We start from the raw sequence: 17,253 nt of genomic DNA on the forward strand, positions 1-17,253 counted from the left end.
GAAAGAGCAAGACCAATGTTTCAGTTAGGTAAACCACAGGATGGTAGTAGGTTATAAGTAAATATTGACATCTTTAATTGCATCAGCAGCCCTCCTGAAGTCTGCAGTGCACTGGAGCAAGCTCCAATAACTGCGAAAACAGAAGGCCCATTTCCGTTGTGGAAGAAATCAAACTTCGCGTTGTGGTTGTATTAGAATTGGCACAGCCATTGAGGTTTATTTAAAGCTATACAAGTGATCACAAGGAGGGTTCTCAAAGGAACTCTGACCTCTACAAGTTTACAAGCGTATTTATACTTTAGACAGCAAGAAAAGATGCAGGGTTCAGACAAAGCAACTTTGAGAGAAACAGAAAGATGTTGATCATTTGTTTGTCACACGTAAGCAGTTTACTTATTCAGGAAAGAAAACACTGTGTTTTGGGAACAGTTATCAGGTTCTGGTTCAGCGGAAAGGAGGAGGTTAACATCTGCACACAGACAAAACAAGGCATGAAGGTTTTTCCTTATCTTAGAACATTTTGAAACGCATAGCATCAGCATCTTTTTCTCTTCTCTTTCTCTCTCTTCTGAGTCCAGTAAGAGGCCTGGTTAAACTTATTTCCACACTGTACTAGCAGAAGTTTTCAGTAGTAATCCAGTGAAATGTGTAGTTAGCCAGTCTAGAGGTCACAAAGGTCAAGTGTAACTGCCAAAGTCCACATATGAGAGAGAGACGGTGATACCAAGTATAATAGAAAAAAATGTTAAGACTTTGGGAGTGATATTCAAAATGATGTGCTGCCTTGCGGGATAAGCAACATCTCCCTGCTGTACTCCCTACATCCTTTACCCAAACTACAAGCATCGAGTTTGCCTTATGGGAAATGAGCTTCAGCCATCATATTCCCATCTGTTCAAGTCTGTCTCTGAGCAAAGCACTTGAAACCAAAGAAAGTGCACTATCTTGTTTTAGTAGAAAAATAGGGAGACCTGGAGTGACATCCACTCCTCATAGAGAGACTGGTGGCATTGCAGTATTAACTTCCTTATTTGAAGGAATAAGTTCTGTTTGCCCTGACAAGATAGTTTAAGCACCAGTGATCAAGTGTTGGGTCCACCTACATAGTCAGTGTGATTTAAATGGAGGGTTCCAGTTGAATTTTGTCTTAACTCGGCAGTGTTTATATAATGGGATTTTCTTCTAATTTTTTTTAATTTCAGAAGTAAGTAAATATTTGTGATTCCTGTGTGTGTATTAGGTTCAGACCATAATCAATTCAAGGCAACTGTTACTTGTGCCAGCCCTGCTCTGATCAATGTGGAGTTTCCTCCTCCTACCCAGTTTGAAGATGCTGCTTCGAAAGATAAAGACCTGAAGAAACCCGAGAGAAAACAACAGAAAGAAGCAGAAGACCTGGTCACACAGGAGGTACAGAAGACCATTATGGAGAGAGAAGGGTAGAGAAGGACCTGACAGGCAATGCTTTCAGTGTGCTAACAATCTTAATGTTATCTAATAACAAAGTTAGGAGTTTGTTCATTGAAAGTCTACTTTCAGTAATCCAAAAACAAGATTTTAGACTGTTCTTGAGCACCTGAAAGTAAAAAACTTTATTTAAAAAACCAAAGGGCAAGTCTTGCAAAGGGTGAATATACTCACTGTTGTGAATCTTCCGTAGCTTATATGACTGGCATAAGAGATGTTATGCCTGTGGAAAATAGATAGTGTAGCTTCACCACACCCACTTCTTTCTCTAAATTCAGTGCATGTGCCAGATGTGCAGGATACAACTCTTACAGGCAGACTCTGCTACCTTTATAATAGCAGAGTCCCTTTCCAGAAAGAATCCTCCACCCAAGGAGCAGACTGGAGAATTTGATCCATGGACCTTATGTTTCTAGGTCTCTGCCACATGCTACATATATTATGCAATTAACTGGTTAATTGCACAATACATTTAGACCAGCCACACATGCAAAGTAATTAGCATGTCATAAAGATGTTTATCAATAAAAAGAGCCAACCAGCTACAAAGTTAGTGCTTGAAAATGTGTAACAACTGTATAGCTGGTTTTTATCGAGGTCTAATTTGAACATGTGGCAGGGCTCTAAGAGGAGGGAAAGCAGTGTGTGCAAAGTATGTAAATGGAGAAGCTTGCTTTTAAAACTGTCTTGAAATGTGGAGTGACTACATATAGCTGAAGTGATAGTTGGCTTTGTGCTGAGGAAATCTATGACATCTATGTCAGTCCTCGAATAGTACGGTTAAACCCAGATGCTTTGCAGAGTTAAGTCCCTACCTCCCTGCAAAGATGACTGTTTGCAAATTAACTGGGGGTTTACCTAGCCACAGCAAACTGCTGCACGGGACTCCTGAGGTGCTCTAGCTTTTTGCCACAGCTTTTTATTTCAAAGGGTGCTGCTTCTTCAAGCAGTTGCATGGGACCATCAAGTTGCTCCAAATGAGTGGAGAAGCAATGAGGTTAGAAGTAAAAACAACTGAGTGTTTCTCCTTAATTTGGCAACCTGCTATGGAGTAATTGTTTTGAGAGCCATTCCAATTAAAATTATTTGGGTTCCGCTGTGGCACCTTTAATATCCAGAAGACTTCTAGTATCATATGGGAGGCAGTAAAGAACCAAAAAAAGGTCTCCATAATTTAAATAGAACATTGCTTTGGTGCAAGTTTTGTAATGTTTGTTTTTCTCCTCAGTCTTAATAAAAAAAAAAAAAGCTAAAAGATTTCATGTGGTGGAACTAGACATTCATCACATGCATGATATTTATACATTGTTGTCCATTCCTAAATGTTTGGACAGATGGGGAAGCCAAAGACTCTAATACAAGAAGGAAGTATCGTATTTCCATTTTTGAAGAAATTGCCTGAGACTAGCCAAGCTACTTTGCAGAATTCTGAGCAACAAGGTAAGCAAAGAAAAGAGTATTTTTGTAGCTGGATAGAATGAAATTGGGCAGTAATTGAAAACTCGCTAGAGGGTAAAAAGGAAAATAACCTTATGTTGGATCTACAAATAAAATATAGGTCCTTTGAGCTGGAGTTTTTCAAAGGGAAATTATCATTTTTCAAGTTACACCTGAACAAGTACTGTTAGGGCAGTGTTCTGTGGGCACTGTCAGTAATCTTAACTACAACCTCAAAAATATGGCGCACATGAGGAAGTCCAGCATGGTGTTATCTAATTAATCTAATTTATATATAGCTGATATTAAGTTAAAAGGTCTGATATGTTCAAGGCTATTATGTTTTACCAGTACTGCTGCTTCAAGCTGAGGAACATGGCTTAGTAATATGTTTTCATGGCAATTACATTTTTTGGAGTTAAATTCTGTTCTTAGCTGTTCATATGCATCTGTCCTTACAGCTAACATGTGCCATGTATGTGCACAGAAACTAGAATAGAAACTAAAATTTATAAGACTTGGGAGATACTTCAGAAATGAAGTAACTCAAGTGTTTACTAAACAAGAAAGCAGTCCAGAAATCATGTAGGTGACTGGAGATATTTTTTATTCTTTCAGTTATGCTGAAATGCTTGATTTGCTCTAGTGCACACAGAATGGTGCTGAAAGTCACCATGCAAAAAAAAATGTGAGTGAGTGAGTGAAAACCTAACAAACACTTTGAATTAAGAAAAGAGATTCAGGAGCAGACTTCCTTAATTACGTTCTAATGTGTTAGAGGTGTGTTGGGTAAAATTAGATGAAGTATATCCCAACAATGACTTTTAATTCTACTCCAATTTAGCTGGAAACCCTCTTAATGAGGATGATTCTGCTTTGAGCGGGAGGTTAGACTAGATGACCCCTTGAGGTCCCTTCCAATCCTAATTTTTTATGAAGTTATTTCATTGGGAAACGGACTTTAACCTAGCTGTAACCAGCCTTTTAAGTGATTCATTTTATTAAAAAGCCCTTCTGTCACTTAAGTGAGTTCACATCTCGAAGGTGGACAATTTTCTTTTCACAGTGTTGTTTCTTGTTTCTATTTTGCCGCCCGCTCTAGAATCACCTACCTGTGCCAGTGTTCCGCTTAAGGTTCGGAACTCCTGGCGACGCTCACAGTTTTTCTCCCGGTCAGGTAAATGATGCACGGAGAGTAGCTGCAACCTTTCTGCTGCCCTGAGTAGTAGGTGTCTTAAAATGTGGGCGGGGTAAAGCTAATGGTCACTGGTACTTATTTCCACTTTCTGCTTCCATAGAAAGTGCCTCTCCCTCATGTACAGCTGGAAAAGAGCTGTTAAACTATACATGAATGTAATACTTTAGTTTCAGATACCAAAAGAATATCATTTGCCTTTATATGTTTTCCTTTGCATCTGTTTTTTTTAACAGTTTATTTCAAAGGCATTGGTTCTCTTGGTAACTGTGGCTCTTGAGTAGTGTATAATTTTGTTGCCTCTTCCTTGGCTCTGCTTTTTCTTTCCCCACATTAAATAGCAAAAGATAAAAGTAAATTAAATCTGATAACACTCTATATCCAAGCACTGCTAATGCCTGTGGCCAAAAAGTAGCTGCCATTAGTTAGTGATAGATTAGATCCTGATCTTGATGCGCTGCTCATTTCTAGCCATATCAGAAATACTTTTGCTGGTGAAGGGTGCAGGATCTACTTTTCTGATCTATTTTATCACATATTTTCTTTGCAGTTGCTTGTGGGGCAAGTCTTGTTATTAAATTGGCCTGAAGCCTTGTATCTTTTTCTGCAGATATGTTTTGATCCTTAGCTCACATTAAGAAAAGGTATATTTAAGGGTTTTAATATATTTTGAGGAGTTAATTTTAGTTTTTATGTTTTTCAGATTATTTTGATAATGGAGACAAATCAAATGTAAGTAGTTTTTTCATTATTCTGAATGTCAGAATATTAGTATAATCAGTATAAGAGGCAAGGATTTTTGTGAGTGATATATTTTAGTTGACCATCTGCATTTCTGGGATAGATTTAGATAAGCTTTTGCATGCAGGGCATTCTTTTTCAGCATATGTTCAGTATAGAGATTTGCACTGGAAGTTTTTAAGAGGAGGGTGAATAGACATCTCCCAGGCTTCTCTCTGGTTTAGGTACAATAAAACCTGCATCTGTGTTGGGGATATTGGATTAGACTCTTAATCGTAAGGCCCTTTCCAGCCCTATGATTTTGTTATTATGGTTACAACTAAAGCAAAGGTAACTCTTTCTGTAAACCATCTCAAAGTACTCTCAAGTAGGAATGATGAAACTCAGTTCCTTTGACTGAAGGAAAATAACTATGACCCAAATATTTCAGACCTTTAAACAAATGTGGAGGCAAATTCTGTCTTCAATTAAGCCTGTGAGATCCACTAATACTAGTAAGATTACAGTGGTTTAAACTGGGAGTTGAAGTTTCCCCCTGTTAAGGAGAAATGTTATCATACAAGATTGTGATGCAGATAACCTTGGTCTTACAAAGCTTAAGTAATGCTTAATTTTAACCTTGAGAATTCCCATTCATTTTGTGAATGGGTCTGTGTGTCTTTCTGAACATTGCCTTCATTTAACTTGCATAGAAACTATGCACAGGAAATGATTGTTAGGTGAAAATCCATTATCCCTCAAAGATACCTGTATATATTAAAACACAGTGTAGCCTGTATTCCATATACTATTCATAATGGAAAAGTGGACTGTATCTTTTCCCATTTGAGTAAGTACCCAATATGTGGCTTTGGAGAAGAGGGTATCACGTGAAATGTCCACTGTAGGACTCAATTTCCTTTTTAAAGGAAAATAAATATTTAATATATCATATTATATGATATAATGGGTTCTTGATCTGATTAGGTCCTGTGTTTTGTCACAGCATAAATAATATCATAAACCAAAACTTGTGAATTATTATTTTTGGCAGAGACACAAAATATATAATCTGTAGGAACAAATAAATTATTTATTTTGATGCTTATGGCATTGGGATTATTCCAAGGGAGAATAAGGTGTTGTTGATTTTCTTTACTATGCTGATGTACTTTTGCATCAGCAACTGTAGAAAATGTCACAAGTTCTGCAGCTATTCTTATTATCCTTAGAATGGTTTCCAGTCCATACCTTTTTTCCAATATTGTTTGACTGTTCCTTGCTGTGGAGAAAAAGAAATTGTTTTGCAAATAAATTTGAACATGGTGCAAAAAAATAATTCTAAATTGGTGAGGAAAGTAAGAATAACTACTTGTAGTCAGCTAACCATAACTATAATAAATAATCTGAAATCTCCTTGTAGGTTAACGTGTTCATTATGCTTGTTAGAGTAGGCAAAGTGACTGCATTGTGCAGCTTTTTACGATTGTCTTGTAACATTTGTATATTCTAATAATCACATTCAATTTCTATAAGCATTTCAATTTCTGGTCCTGGGATCCAGAAGAGGAGCGAAAACGACAGGAAAGATGGCAGCATGAACAGGAATGTTTACTTCAGGTACCGAGACTGCAAAGTGTTTTCCCATTGTTGTTCAATTGTATTTCATTTAGATCAGGCTTGTCCAACATGCGGTCTTCCAAGCTGTTTTCTGAGGCCCGAGGTGCTGTGATGGGAAATGAAAGTAAACACTGTACTTTTGTTTCGGGGGGATGATGTGATACCGCTTCCTGTGAGGTCTTTGAATATGGCTTGCTGGCCCACTGGGTGATAAAAAGTTCATGATCTGGCCCCACATTCAAAAAGGTTGGACACCCCTGATTTAGATTGTCATTTTCCTCATAACTTGAGCAGTTCAGGTCATTTTATAGCTGTGTTAAAATATTCAGATTTGAGTATGTAATATGAATCAAATAAGCTTAAATTGCTTGAATGAACATGGAACTGGTTGTGAATTTTTCAACAAATCCTTTCTTCAGTAGAAACTTCTAATGTGTCAAAACTAAAACTTACTGAAGAAACTTAACAGAAATGTGAAAAGGAAATAATAGTGAAATTAGGCAGGCATTAAGGCTGTGGTGATGGATAATAATATTTCATAATAGATGAGAATGAATGAATTGTGGCTATGTTTCTTGATTTCATTTTTTTTATACATGGTATATTTTTCTTTCTGCAATGTTTTCTATTCCAGAAATTAAGTCATCCTCAGAATGCATCCCATAGCCTACATGGGAACCAGACTGAAAGTAAATCAATTTCTTAAGATGTTGCAAATAAAGTTAGGTGGAAACAGTATATCTTTGCCACTTCCCTGTAGGAAAAACAGGTCTGATGCCAAAGCATTTTAAATAGCTCTTCAAAAGATTATATTCTGATTCAGAACACACAGGGCTGAGGGGATTCTATTCTCAAGGAATAATCCCATCCGAGAAGAAAACAAACTACTCAGCTAATCATCATCTTATCCGCTTCAGACTTTTATACAATGTCTATTTATCTTATAAGCCTACATGGGTTTTCATCTTTCATTAAATTGTACTGGCAGCAGCTTATCTTTATTAGATTAGTGGCAAAGCTAATATCTACAAAGTCCAGTTAAGTTCCTTCACCAGTTTAGCCAAATGATTAATTCAAAATCCGTGTTTAACTGGACTGTTTTGGTAGCTTATAAGAACTCTACCTTAACAAAGTATGACTTTTTCTAAATCACTGTAAACAAATTTAATGTCCAACAGCTACTAACATTTGGAAACCTCTAACTAATCAAACTTTGTTTAACATGTTAAATGTTCCTGGTGTTTTACAATAAGGTTGAGAGTACTAAACAAAATGGGAGCCAAGGCATGGATAAGAATGTTGGGGCTAGGGTGAGAAAATAAATTTTCTGTCTTCGAGGGGTCTTTCAGGTTCTTATTTTCACGTGGCATGCTGTATGTCTGACAAACAAGATTTCTGCTTGTCCCCTTTCACTGATGCTTGGAATATATCACAACATTTAAATCCTAGCTGTCTGTTCTTCCACTGAAGCAGATCGAATTCCTTATGCTGTATGAGTTTTCCTGTTGAAGTGATTGAGCTGAAATTCTTTATAGGAGCAGTACCAGAAGGAGCAAGACAAGCTGAAAGAAGAATGGGAAAAAGCTCAGAAAGAGGTTGAAGAGGAGGAGCGTAGATACTATGAGGAGGTAAAATGTGCCAAAGCATCAAGTTCAGAAGTAATTCTGCAGCTTCAGTACAGGGGAGTTTTACTTTTTTTCCCCTTTTTGCTCTTGGAAGGGTTGCTTGGGGCTGAATCTATAAAGTGATTTAAGTATTCACTACAGCATTTAGATGCCTAAGTCCAACATTTAGGCACCCCTGAGATCCTCAGAGCTCTACTGAACTGCCAGGTAATCCTAAACATGGCTAAACCTCCATCCTAAACTCCTAAACTCAATGCCTCTAAATGCCTACATTTTTGCCTCTGAATATCCACAAAGCTGGCTTAGTCATAACAGCAGCATACAGTTCAGCATTCAGGTCAGACCCAAGCTCTGGCAGGATTCTCCAACTAGCTATGGCCTGCCTTTCTGAACCACAGGGTCAGCTTCAGTAGCCATTTTCATGCAGTAGGTAGGCCTATCCTACATTAGATACAACCGGATGAAGGGAATGCCCTTAGAGCCAATTAGTTGAGGGGCTAGAGTTGTCACCAAGAGATAGACGCTGGTTCAAATCTCTCCTTCTGAGCGTAATTGAAGCAAGAACTTGGATCCAGATTTCCCACCTCCCAAGCGAGTGCTTTAATAACTAGGTTATTTGGGGTGTGTGTCTTTTAGTTTATCCTGTTGAAGCTGTTATATTTGCATAATATACTTAAATATTCATTGGATCTGAAAGAGATGAAAAATGACTGTAGCCTGCTGTTTTTAATCCCTGATCACCCAGTAATTTATTTGGGGGGGAGCTGGTGTGGTTGCACTTATTTGCTGCTGAGAGCTTTAGTCACAGCCACCTGGATACATGCAATGCCACACACCCTCACCCTGCCCCTCCCCTCCTTAGTGTCCTAGACCTGTTGCTACAGTAGCCCAATGATGAATGTGTTTGAGTAGTGAAAGATAGGGATTCAAATACCAGCTCCAAAATAGGCAAAGGTGGAATTTGACCCGGGTCTCCCATGTTACTGCTGAGTGCTTTAAACACTGGACCTGAAAGACTGTCCACCATCACCTTCTCTTTCTACTTTTGGTGGAAAAAAAGTGGTTGGCATGGTTTGTTGTTGGACCACTGGCTTTTGGAGTGGGGCTTAAGCACTACCCCATACCCCCTTCCTCAGTATTTCCTACTTGCTTGCTACTGGCTTTTAAAGATCCTTTTCTTGTTTTAAGGCTGTGAGTTGCACAAGGCAACAGGGAGTTAAGAAATACATTACTTAGTATTGTGATTCCTACATCCCATCGTAGATTTAATCTCTAGAAATAAGTCATCTGTGATACTATTTTGTGAGAGAACATCTTGACAGTGGAAAAGTTGGAATCTCACTGTTGTATAAATTAAAAAAAAAAAAGGATTGGTGTCCTTGTTTTTCCTGTGTGTGCATCTCCTCCTGTTTTACTACTCCAGTGAGCCTGGAAAAGTTTAGTTTCCTAAGTTATTGACACTGGTTATATGTTTCTAATAATCTTTTTGTGTATTCTTGTAGGTAATTTTAATATACCATGGGCAGTGCTTGGATAGAATCATCTCTGTGATCTTGATGAGAAGCAAAATTGTAATGATAGTTAAGCATTACTTAAATAACATATGCTTACCTGCCAGGCATTTTTCTAGGAAGACTGTGATATAGGAATTAAGGAAGGGGGAGGCAGAAAAATAGACTTTGGGCTACATTCCCAATATGAATCTATATGTCAATGAATGTGCCTTTGCTAATTTACCACTCTCATTATCTTGGTATTTGTAGTGATGTAATGAGATGCTTACAGAGAAAGCTGAGGGCAAACACAAGGTGGTAAACATTGAAAGGAATAATGTCAATTAATTCTATGCTAATAATAACTCTATTCCATTTGAAGAATGGATTAGAAAATAGGACACAAAAGATGGTGCTGCACCCCAGCTGGAATGCTGTGTCCAGTTCTGGTCAACCTATCTCAAGAAAGATATGGTACAAGTAAAAGGGTATCAGAGACAGCAAATGAAAATAATTAGAGGCCTGAAACAAATTTAAATTGAGAAAATAATTTTTCCTAAGGATATATAAAGCTGTATTACAACTCCTTGCCATTACATATTAAGCTTAGATTTGCATGCTCTGGACTTTTAAGGATCAGATCGTTAACCTCAGCCGACATCTAGGTGCCTAACACTGTACTTCTGTTTTTGAAGTTTGTAACCATTATTCTTTTTGACAAGCATGATGTTTGACTCCTTCCTCTTCCACCTCCACATCTTCAACTAGGAGCGCAAAATAATTGAAGATACTGTAGTTCCATTCATCATTTCTTCAAGCTGTACAGAGCCCCTCTCTACTTCTTCCTCCATCACCGAAGGAAGTGGAATAATGGTGAGTTTCTTATGGAACTAGAGTCAGAACTAGCAGTTAGCTTTGCCTTTGCTAATACAGTTTTGTTATTTTAGTATATAGAGTTAGCTCATTCATTAGACAATTTTAGCAAATGGATTAAGGAGAGAAAGGTAGTTAGCCATCTTAGTCTGGTGTCAAGCAGAAGACAAGGTAGAGGTACCTGAATAAGGTAGACCATGGTTTATATGCAGGAATGGTTTCCCTCAAAATTTCCAAGTTCAGTACCATCACATTAATTGTTTTAAGGAGGTTCTGACTAAATCCAAGGTCAATATCAGTAAGATCAAATGCTTCTTCTCTTTCATATAATATAGTTTATTTGCTTTGACAATAATTTCTTTAATGTATAATGGATTCAGTATGTTTGGGGTTAGACTTTTGTTACTGCATATTCTGAACATGAGTTGAGGCAAAGATCCTCAATATTTCTCTTTTCTAGAATGTGACAGAATTGAGTAATTGTCAAGAAGAAGACAAACAGAAAGAAGTTACAAGACAGAAGAAGACACTTTGGGAGCAGGATGATGCATCTTCACTAAAAAACAAGGAGAATGACTTCTGGCAGGAAAAGAAGAGGTGAGGGTTAAGTCATGGAGTTTTTTGGGCAAATGGACCTATTTTTAGTGTTGCCATTGGGGTGCATGGCAGAACTGTGGTGTTGTATACCATGCTTAGATTGGGTGCATGCAATTGCTCTGAGCTTCTCTTCCTAAGCGCAACATGTTCACCCTCGTCTGAAGTCAGGTTTCAGCGGGAGGAATTGGAGGATGCAGGTGGCCAGGGCCTCAATCTTGTCTGCATGGGTTTACATGGCAATGCAAAGGAGCTGAATGAGCTTGCAGAAGAACCTGTGGTGGGCGCTGCAGGACCTGCCAGTGTTGCTGCCTCAGGATGTGCAGATGGCAGGGATCCATTTCAGTCTGGAAATGAAATTGACAAGCCTTAGACAGTGGAAATTGACCAGGCATACTGTCTCTCTCCATTCCCAGCACAAGCAGAGAAAGTCACTGGGTAGATGTCGTTCTCTGGGCAGCCAGCCAGTTGGTGTCTTTCTCTGTACTTAGCAGTCCTCAGGAACCTCTGGAAGTGGAAGCCCCAACAAAGCATGCTGGAATCACTGCACACCTGCCCTCTGGCTGCACTATAGTGCATGCTTTCCCCAAGATCTGTGGCTCCCCAGACAACTGGGCAGAACATCTGTCCTCCCCTTGGAGTGATTTTAGTGGTTTTGTACCAGTTCAATCTGATGTAGGACAAGGTGTAGTTTTTAAATAAAGATACTAATGTTAATGATGAAGTAACATATTAGGCATATTTCTGTATTTCTAGCCTTAATTACCAATCTTTTGAAGTTGAGCCAAGCAATTGAGTATAAAAATGTAGATTCACCTCAGAATCTGGTCTTCAACTTTGAATAACTATGGTTCTTAGTGAATGGCCCATCTGCAGATGAACCAAGATAAGCTCTTCTTTAAAACTTTTTCTTTAAACCTAGGGTAGAGGTCCTTTTTGCTAGCAGGCTGGCCATCTGTTAGAAACCAATCAGACTTCAGGATATATTAAATTTAAAATTCATTTCTTTTTAGTGCAGATATTCAAATCAGCATATTGAGCTGAGTCAGAGCAGCCTCACCTGGCTGGGGGGTAGCCTTCCAGCCCAGGGCTGCTCCCTGCAGTTTAATGTGCTGTGGAGAGGCTGGCTGGGGCACAAGAGTGCTTCAGTGTGGGCCTAGCTGGCAGGCAGTTCCTGCACTAAAGCAGCTTCATGCTCCAGCCAGCCAGGGCAGTGTCTGCACATGCACTGCTGTGGAGTTTTTTAGGCTGGAATAAATAAGTTTACTCCAGCCTAATAGGGGCACACGTGTAGACACAGAACATTTACTACACAGCTAATTAGTCTACTCCAAGTAAATATCTCATGTAGACGCATGCAGAATGTTGTATTTGTATATCCTGATTTCTCAGAATTGGGTATTAGAAAGGATCTCCCACTTATTTATGGCTACTTTGACAGAGAACCAGAATAAAAATGCCCAGCCAGCTCATAAGAGCTCCACTGCTAAACCAACCAGATGGTCTGGCAAAGAACAGGACCCAACACTGATAAGCCATTGCTTTCTCAAAGGCACGGATTGCTGAACAGGCTGAAAAGTTACTCCAAGAATATGAGGGTAACTGTTACTTTGTCCAAGAGGCTGTCTTCCTCACTGCTGCTACATTAGTCTCTGCAGTGCCCTGTATGTAGCAGTATGTCAGGCTGGCAAGTAGAGTTAGCCTAGAGTACCATCTCAGTTTTTTGTTAATGTATAATCATTACCCACATCAATATATCATTGCTAACAGTTATGAATGACATATTTGTCAAGCACAGTAGGTCTACTTTCAAAAGCATAATTATTAAATTATAGTTGGAACTCCTCCTAGATTTGTGTATATGGTGGGATTTGTTTGTGTTAGCAGCATAAATAAAGTGCTCGCAGGACATCCAGAGACCATTCTTCAGAGAGAAAGTGAGCAGGATCACCAGGTCTCCATGATGGAATGCAGCTCATCCTCCAGACTGAATCTGCCATTAACTCATGGTAAGAATCGAAATTTAATATTTCAGAGACCTTTTTCATGGAACTTCCATGGATTTGTAGAGTAACGTAATAAAAAATCTTACTGAAATTAGATTATTTCAAAATATGCAATTTTGCTACTGTTTATCACTTCAAGGGTCAAACTTTTCTTAGGTTTGAGGGATTTTTTTTGTTTTATTTTGTATTTTCTTTTTTAGTTGATTGTTTTATGTAAAGTAAGATAAATAATTTTAGGTGAGATTTGGATCCTTGGTCTTACAAACCATGAAAGAACAAGCACTTAAGCTTCAGCAAAGAAGCTAAAATGTAAGACGCATACACAATTCTATCTAAAGTAGTGATTCTTAACCAGCGTGCTGCGGCATCCTTGTGTGCTTTGAGATCTATTCAGGGGTGCGCCACAGGGTGCCATACAGTGTTCGTACTGCTATGCGTGCAGTCAGGATTAACAAGATAAACCCAGAGATTTCAAATAAGAACCCATAGTATTAAAAACAGTCTGATCTGTTGTGGTCTTTCTGAGTTCTTTACAATAGAAATATTGCTCTATTATTTTTCCATAGTTAAAAAATTAATGAAAACTAGGAGCCTGCACTTTCTAAGGGTGCCACGAGCCTAACGAGGGATGCCTTGTATCTTAAAAGAAAAAAGAGAGAGAATCAATGTTCTAAAGTATATCCTTTCAGTATCTAGTAAAATTGCAAAAAATAGGTCAGTTCTCATTAGGGGATATGTTTCTGACTGTACACTCTGGGCCTCATCGCCAACCTCACTAACGATTTGAAAACGTCTCTTCTCATTCAAGAGCCATCATGTTTCCTTATCTTTGGAGTTCAGGGCTGTCTTCTGATTACATTTTCTTGCCACACTTTCTAGTTCTTACAACTGGGAGATGTTCAGCCCTAAGTCTTTTGTCTGGAAGCTGATAGACTCTTAATTGTTTTATAGTAGTTTGGGGCTCCAACCTCCGCTCATACCCCAGCCTTACACAACCTTGATGTTAATAAAAGGTCTAGTCCATTGTCAATGAGAGTACATGGTCTTTCACTACACAATAATAACAAACAAAAATATATAAATGAACCCCCCCTGAGGCGTAGTTCTTGTCGCTAGTTCAATGAGCAACTTTTACCCAAAGTTTTGCTGAAGTTACAAGGGATCTAAAGTACCCAGTGCATTCATTATTGCTTCTGCCTGGCTACTGCACTTTCCCAAATCCTCTTCAGTTCAGGTCCTTGAGGGTTCTGACACCATTTGAGTTATGGCACCATTCACTAAGTCTACCACCTCTTGGAGTCTTGTCCCAGTCTCAGCTACCTAATATTGTACACATCCCTTTTAGCCTCTAAAGTGCTCTTACTGCTGATGGCACTATGCCCAACTACCCTTGTACCAAGTGCTCAGTTATAATAGCACTGTCTGCCTATCCTTAAAGTGCTTTTAAGGAGGTAAAGTGCTTATGGCAAAGGAAAACTGTGTGCTAGCAGATCACCAAACTAAATTCAAAGTCCATACCACCTGGGCTCCTTATCTCTATTGAGCCCTTAATCATCTGACAGCCTGTAAACACAGAACCAATTCCACTCAGAATGTCTCACTTCAAGCCTCCCTGGAGCATTCTCCTTGCTTCCCTCCTCCCGCATGTAGTCTGTGTTGCCTCTCACTCAGCATCTGTATGCTCTCTGCTCACCTTTTCTCTCCCTCTCTCAGGCTGCCATTCTCTCCTCCTTTTATCCTTTGCACCTGCCCATGCACAGGCTAGCTGCTTCCTAAAAAGGGGTTGGGGCATCGCCACACACTCCTTGCAGTAATGTACAGGCTGGTATGAGCATATGTAATCTCTGCCATTGTGGTACACTTGTTCCCCACCCTCTCTGTTCTTCTTTTCCCTCACACTGACATTGCTACTTAAGCTTCTGATAAATCTCAAAAATCTTAAATTAATGCACTTTCAGTGCAGTAAAAACTGCAGACAACCTGTCGTTGCATAACTGGCTATTTTAAATAAAATAAAAGGCTTAAATATCTAAAGGGAAATTAAAGTCAACATCCTTTGAATGTATGTCCTACGAATTCTAAGATTAATAGACACGGTTTCTTTAAATCTCAACAAGAGAGTTTTTGCTTAGATCTAAGTATTCTCCTTAAAGCATTTCAATCCAAACTTTGCCTGGTCATATGAACTACATTGTGAACAAAAGTAAAATTGACCTTACTACTTTCATTATCTAATCTGAATGAAAAAGAAAAAATAAACGAGTAAAAAACCAAATTTGCTTTTTGAAATTAAGTGTTTTATAACTTCTTTAGATTACTTCAAAACAGGTTATTCCCCAAAACAAGTGAGAGAATGAAGTTAAATTATTTAATATACTTAACATATGTTCCCAAATGTAAATTAAATTTATTAAGCATGATGCTAGGCTTAGTTAATCATGTAGATTTATTCTACTTCTAGTACTTTGGTGAAAGTGATTTTAGCTACTGAAAATAGAAAATACACCATGAAGTGTCTTTGAAGATTAATATGTAAAGATTAACCTTTCAAAGAGTGCCTGTTGAGTAGTACTAATTTGAAATGCGTTGACGGTTGTAGTTTAGATATGAGCATCAAGTAGTTCAGCTTTTACATCAGACATTTTGAGGCTCTTCTCAGTTCCTTGGTCATCCCTTGTCCTTTGATAGTCCTCTCTTGCCCTTGATCTTTTATTCCTAACTTTTTCCAATGCCTTGATGCCATAATGCCTAACAAGACTCAGTTTCATCTGATTATGAAGGGAAGTATCCTACATTTTATACGATCAGTCATTGGAGATCTTCAGATTAAAGATGTTTCTCTTCAGATCAAAGATGTGCCACTAATTTCTCTGGGTTCCTTACTGGCAGAGTCCAAAAGTCCTTTTTTCTGTTTCTGTGTCAAAGAAAGTGGTTGGTTTCTATAAAGAAAACGCTTCCCAATCTATGGGTAACAAAATTCTTCGGAAGGCCACAGAGACTTCTTCAGTGCCAAAGATAGGGAGTCTGGCAGGTTCAGCTGCCTATACATTAAATTCGTCCTAGAGCACTTTCACACAGAAGCATTCCATGGGCCACTAAGAGGCTGCTGCAGTTGCCCAATCCTATGACACCCAGTAGTGCAAGTAGGGATGGATAAGCAGGACACCAACTCGAGGTGCCAGTTTTGAGAGAGCACAGAAATGGCAGCTGCTTTGGCCACCACCACTGCCCTACCTGCTGCTACTGCTGCTGCCACCGAGAGCACAGAAACTGCTTGTTATGCCTATGATGAGGGAATCACAAAGGAAAAAGATTTATCTGGGCTTCAAAAATAGTAAGAGTAAGTAGTAGTCATGAAGGATCTATCATAATAACTGAACTGCTCTATCCAGTGCTTTGTGGGTCATTGCCCTGAATTCAGTATCTTCTGGTTGCTTAGCAGCTTGGATGGGTATTTGAGTTTATTCAGGAAATACAACCTTAGGACATTTTTCTTTACTGAAAAATACTTTATGTAACTTCATTTTCTGGTGTCATCTTCTTAGAAGTGTTAACAAAATTGTATTAACCCACTTTCTTTAGGTGCATTGTTTAATTACTGGTATAGGCAGGCATAACACAATTGGATTGACATGAACGATACTGACATAAATTGGTATATTGTAACTGTTACATCTGCATGCTTCTTTGTTTAGGTTTATGCTTTCTTAGGTTAATGTTGCTTTGCTTAGGTGCAAAGTTAGGGTGATTTGTATTGCTGCAAGATCATGCAGACATAATAACAGCTGATGCACGTCCCCAAGCAACAGCTCCTTTTCTCTTTTTAATGCAGATCAAATGTATGTTTGCCTATACCTCAAGTCTGTCTTTTTGTAACCATGGGACATTTTTGGTTAAAAATATTGTCAAATAGTTTTTATTACAAACAATTACCTTATTCCAATCTCTAAATTCAGATGCATCATGGAATCAGCAGCTGTTAACAAAACAGCCACCACACATTTCAGAAGAAGTTAAACAGAAAACACCTCTGGATCAATGTATAGGCCAGCAGACTAATTCCACAGGTGATATGAGAAGGTGAGTAGTAGGTACTGACTTGAAATCACACTTTACCAGTAACAGTCTCTTTTCAAATATCTCATATATAAAATATATGGTAAAGGTTTACAAAAGTTAGTAATTCAAATTTGTCCTTTTTATTGCTGTCCAACATGTTGCAT

General features: G+C 38.5%; 1 protein-coding gene across 13 annotated transcripts in view; it reads left to right on the plus strand.

Moving 5' to 3' along the window:
* LIMCH1 (LIM and calponin homology domains 1) overlaps positions 1–17,253 on the plus strand; it is a 104,133-nt gene that overhangs the window by 72,660 nt on the left and 14,220 nt on the right. For 11 of the 13 annotated variants that reach the window (XR_003095564.1, XM_025211420.1, XM_025211422.1 and 8 more), the window contains 9 exons: positions 1,241–1,410; positions 2,802–2,907; positions 4,803–4,831; positions 6,356–6,439; positions 7,975–8,067; positions 10,326–10,430; positions 10,891–11,027; positions 12,909–13,033; positions 16,987–17,110. Coding sequence is in view for 11 of the 13 variants with exons in the window: in XM_025211420.1 (XP_025067205.1) it covers positions 1,241–1,410; positions 2,802–2,907; positions 4,803–4,831; positions 6,356–6,439; positions 7,975–8,067; positions 10,326–10,430; positions 10,891–11,027; positions 12,909–13,033; positions 16,987–17,110 (973 nt within the window). In the remaining 2 variants the exon portion in view is untranslated. Of the gene's footprint in view, positions 1–1,240; positions 1,411–2,801; positions 2,908–3,522; positions 3,593–4,802; positions 4,832–6,355; positions 6,440–7,974; positions 8,068–10,325; positions 10,431–10,890; positions 11,028–12,908; positions 13,034–16,986; positions 17,111–17,253 lie in introns of those variants that run through there. The other 2 variants (XM_025211414.1, XR_003095565.1) reach the window with 2 other exon arrangements.

This window comes from Alligator sinensis, unplaced genomic scaffold (genome assembly GCF_000455745.1).
Source record: "Alligator sinensis unplaced genomic scaffold, ASM45574v1 scaffold58_2, whole genome shotgun sequence".
Lineage (NCBI taxonomy): Eukaryota > Metazoa > Chordata > Crocodylia > Alligatoridae > Alligator > Alligator sinensis.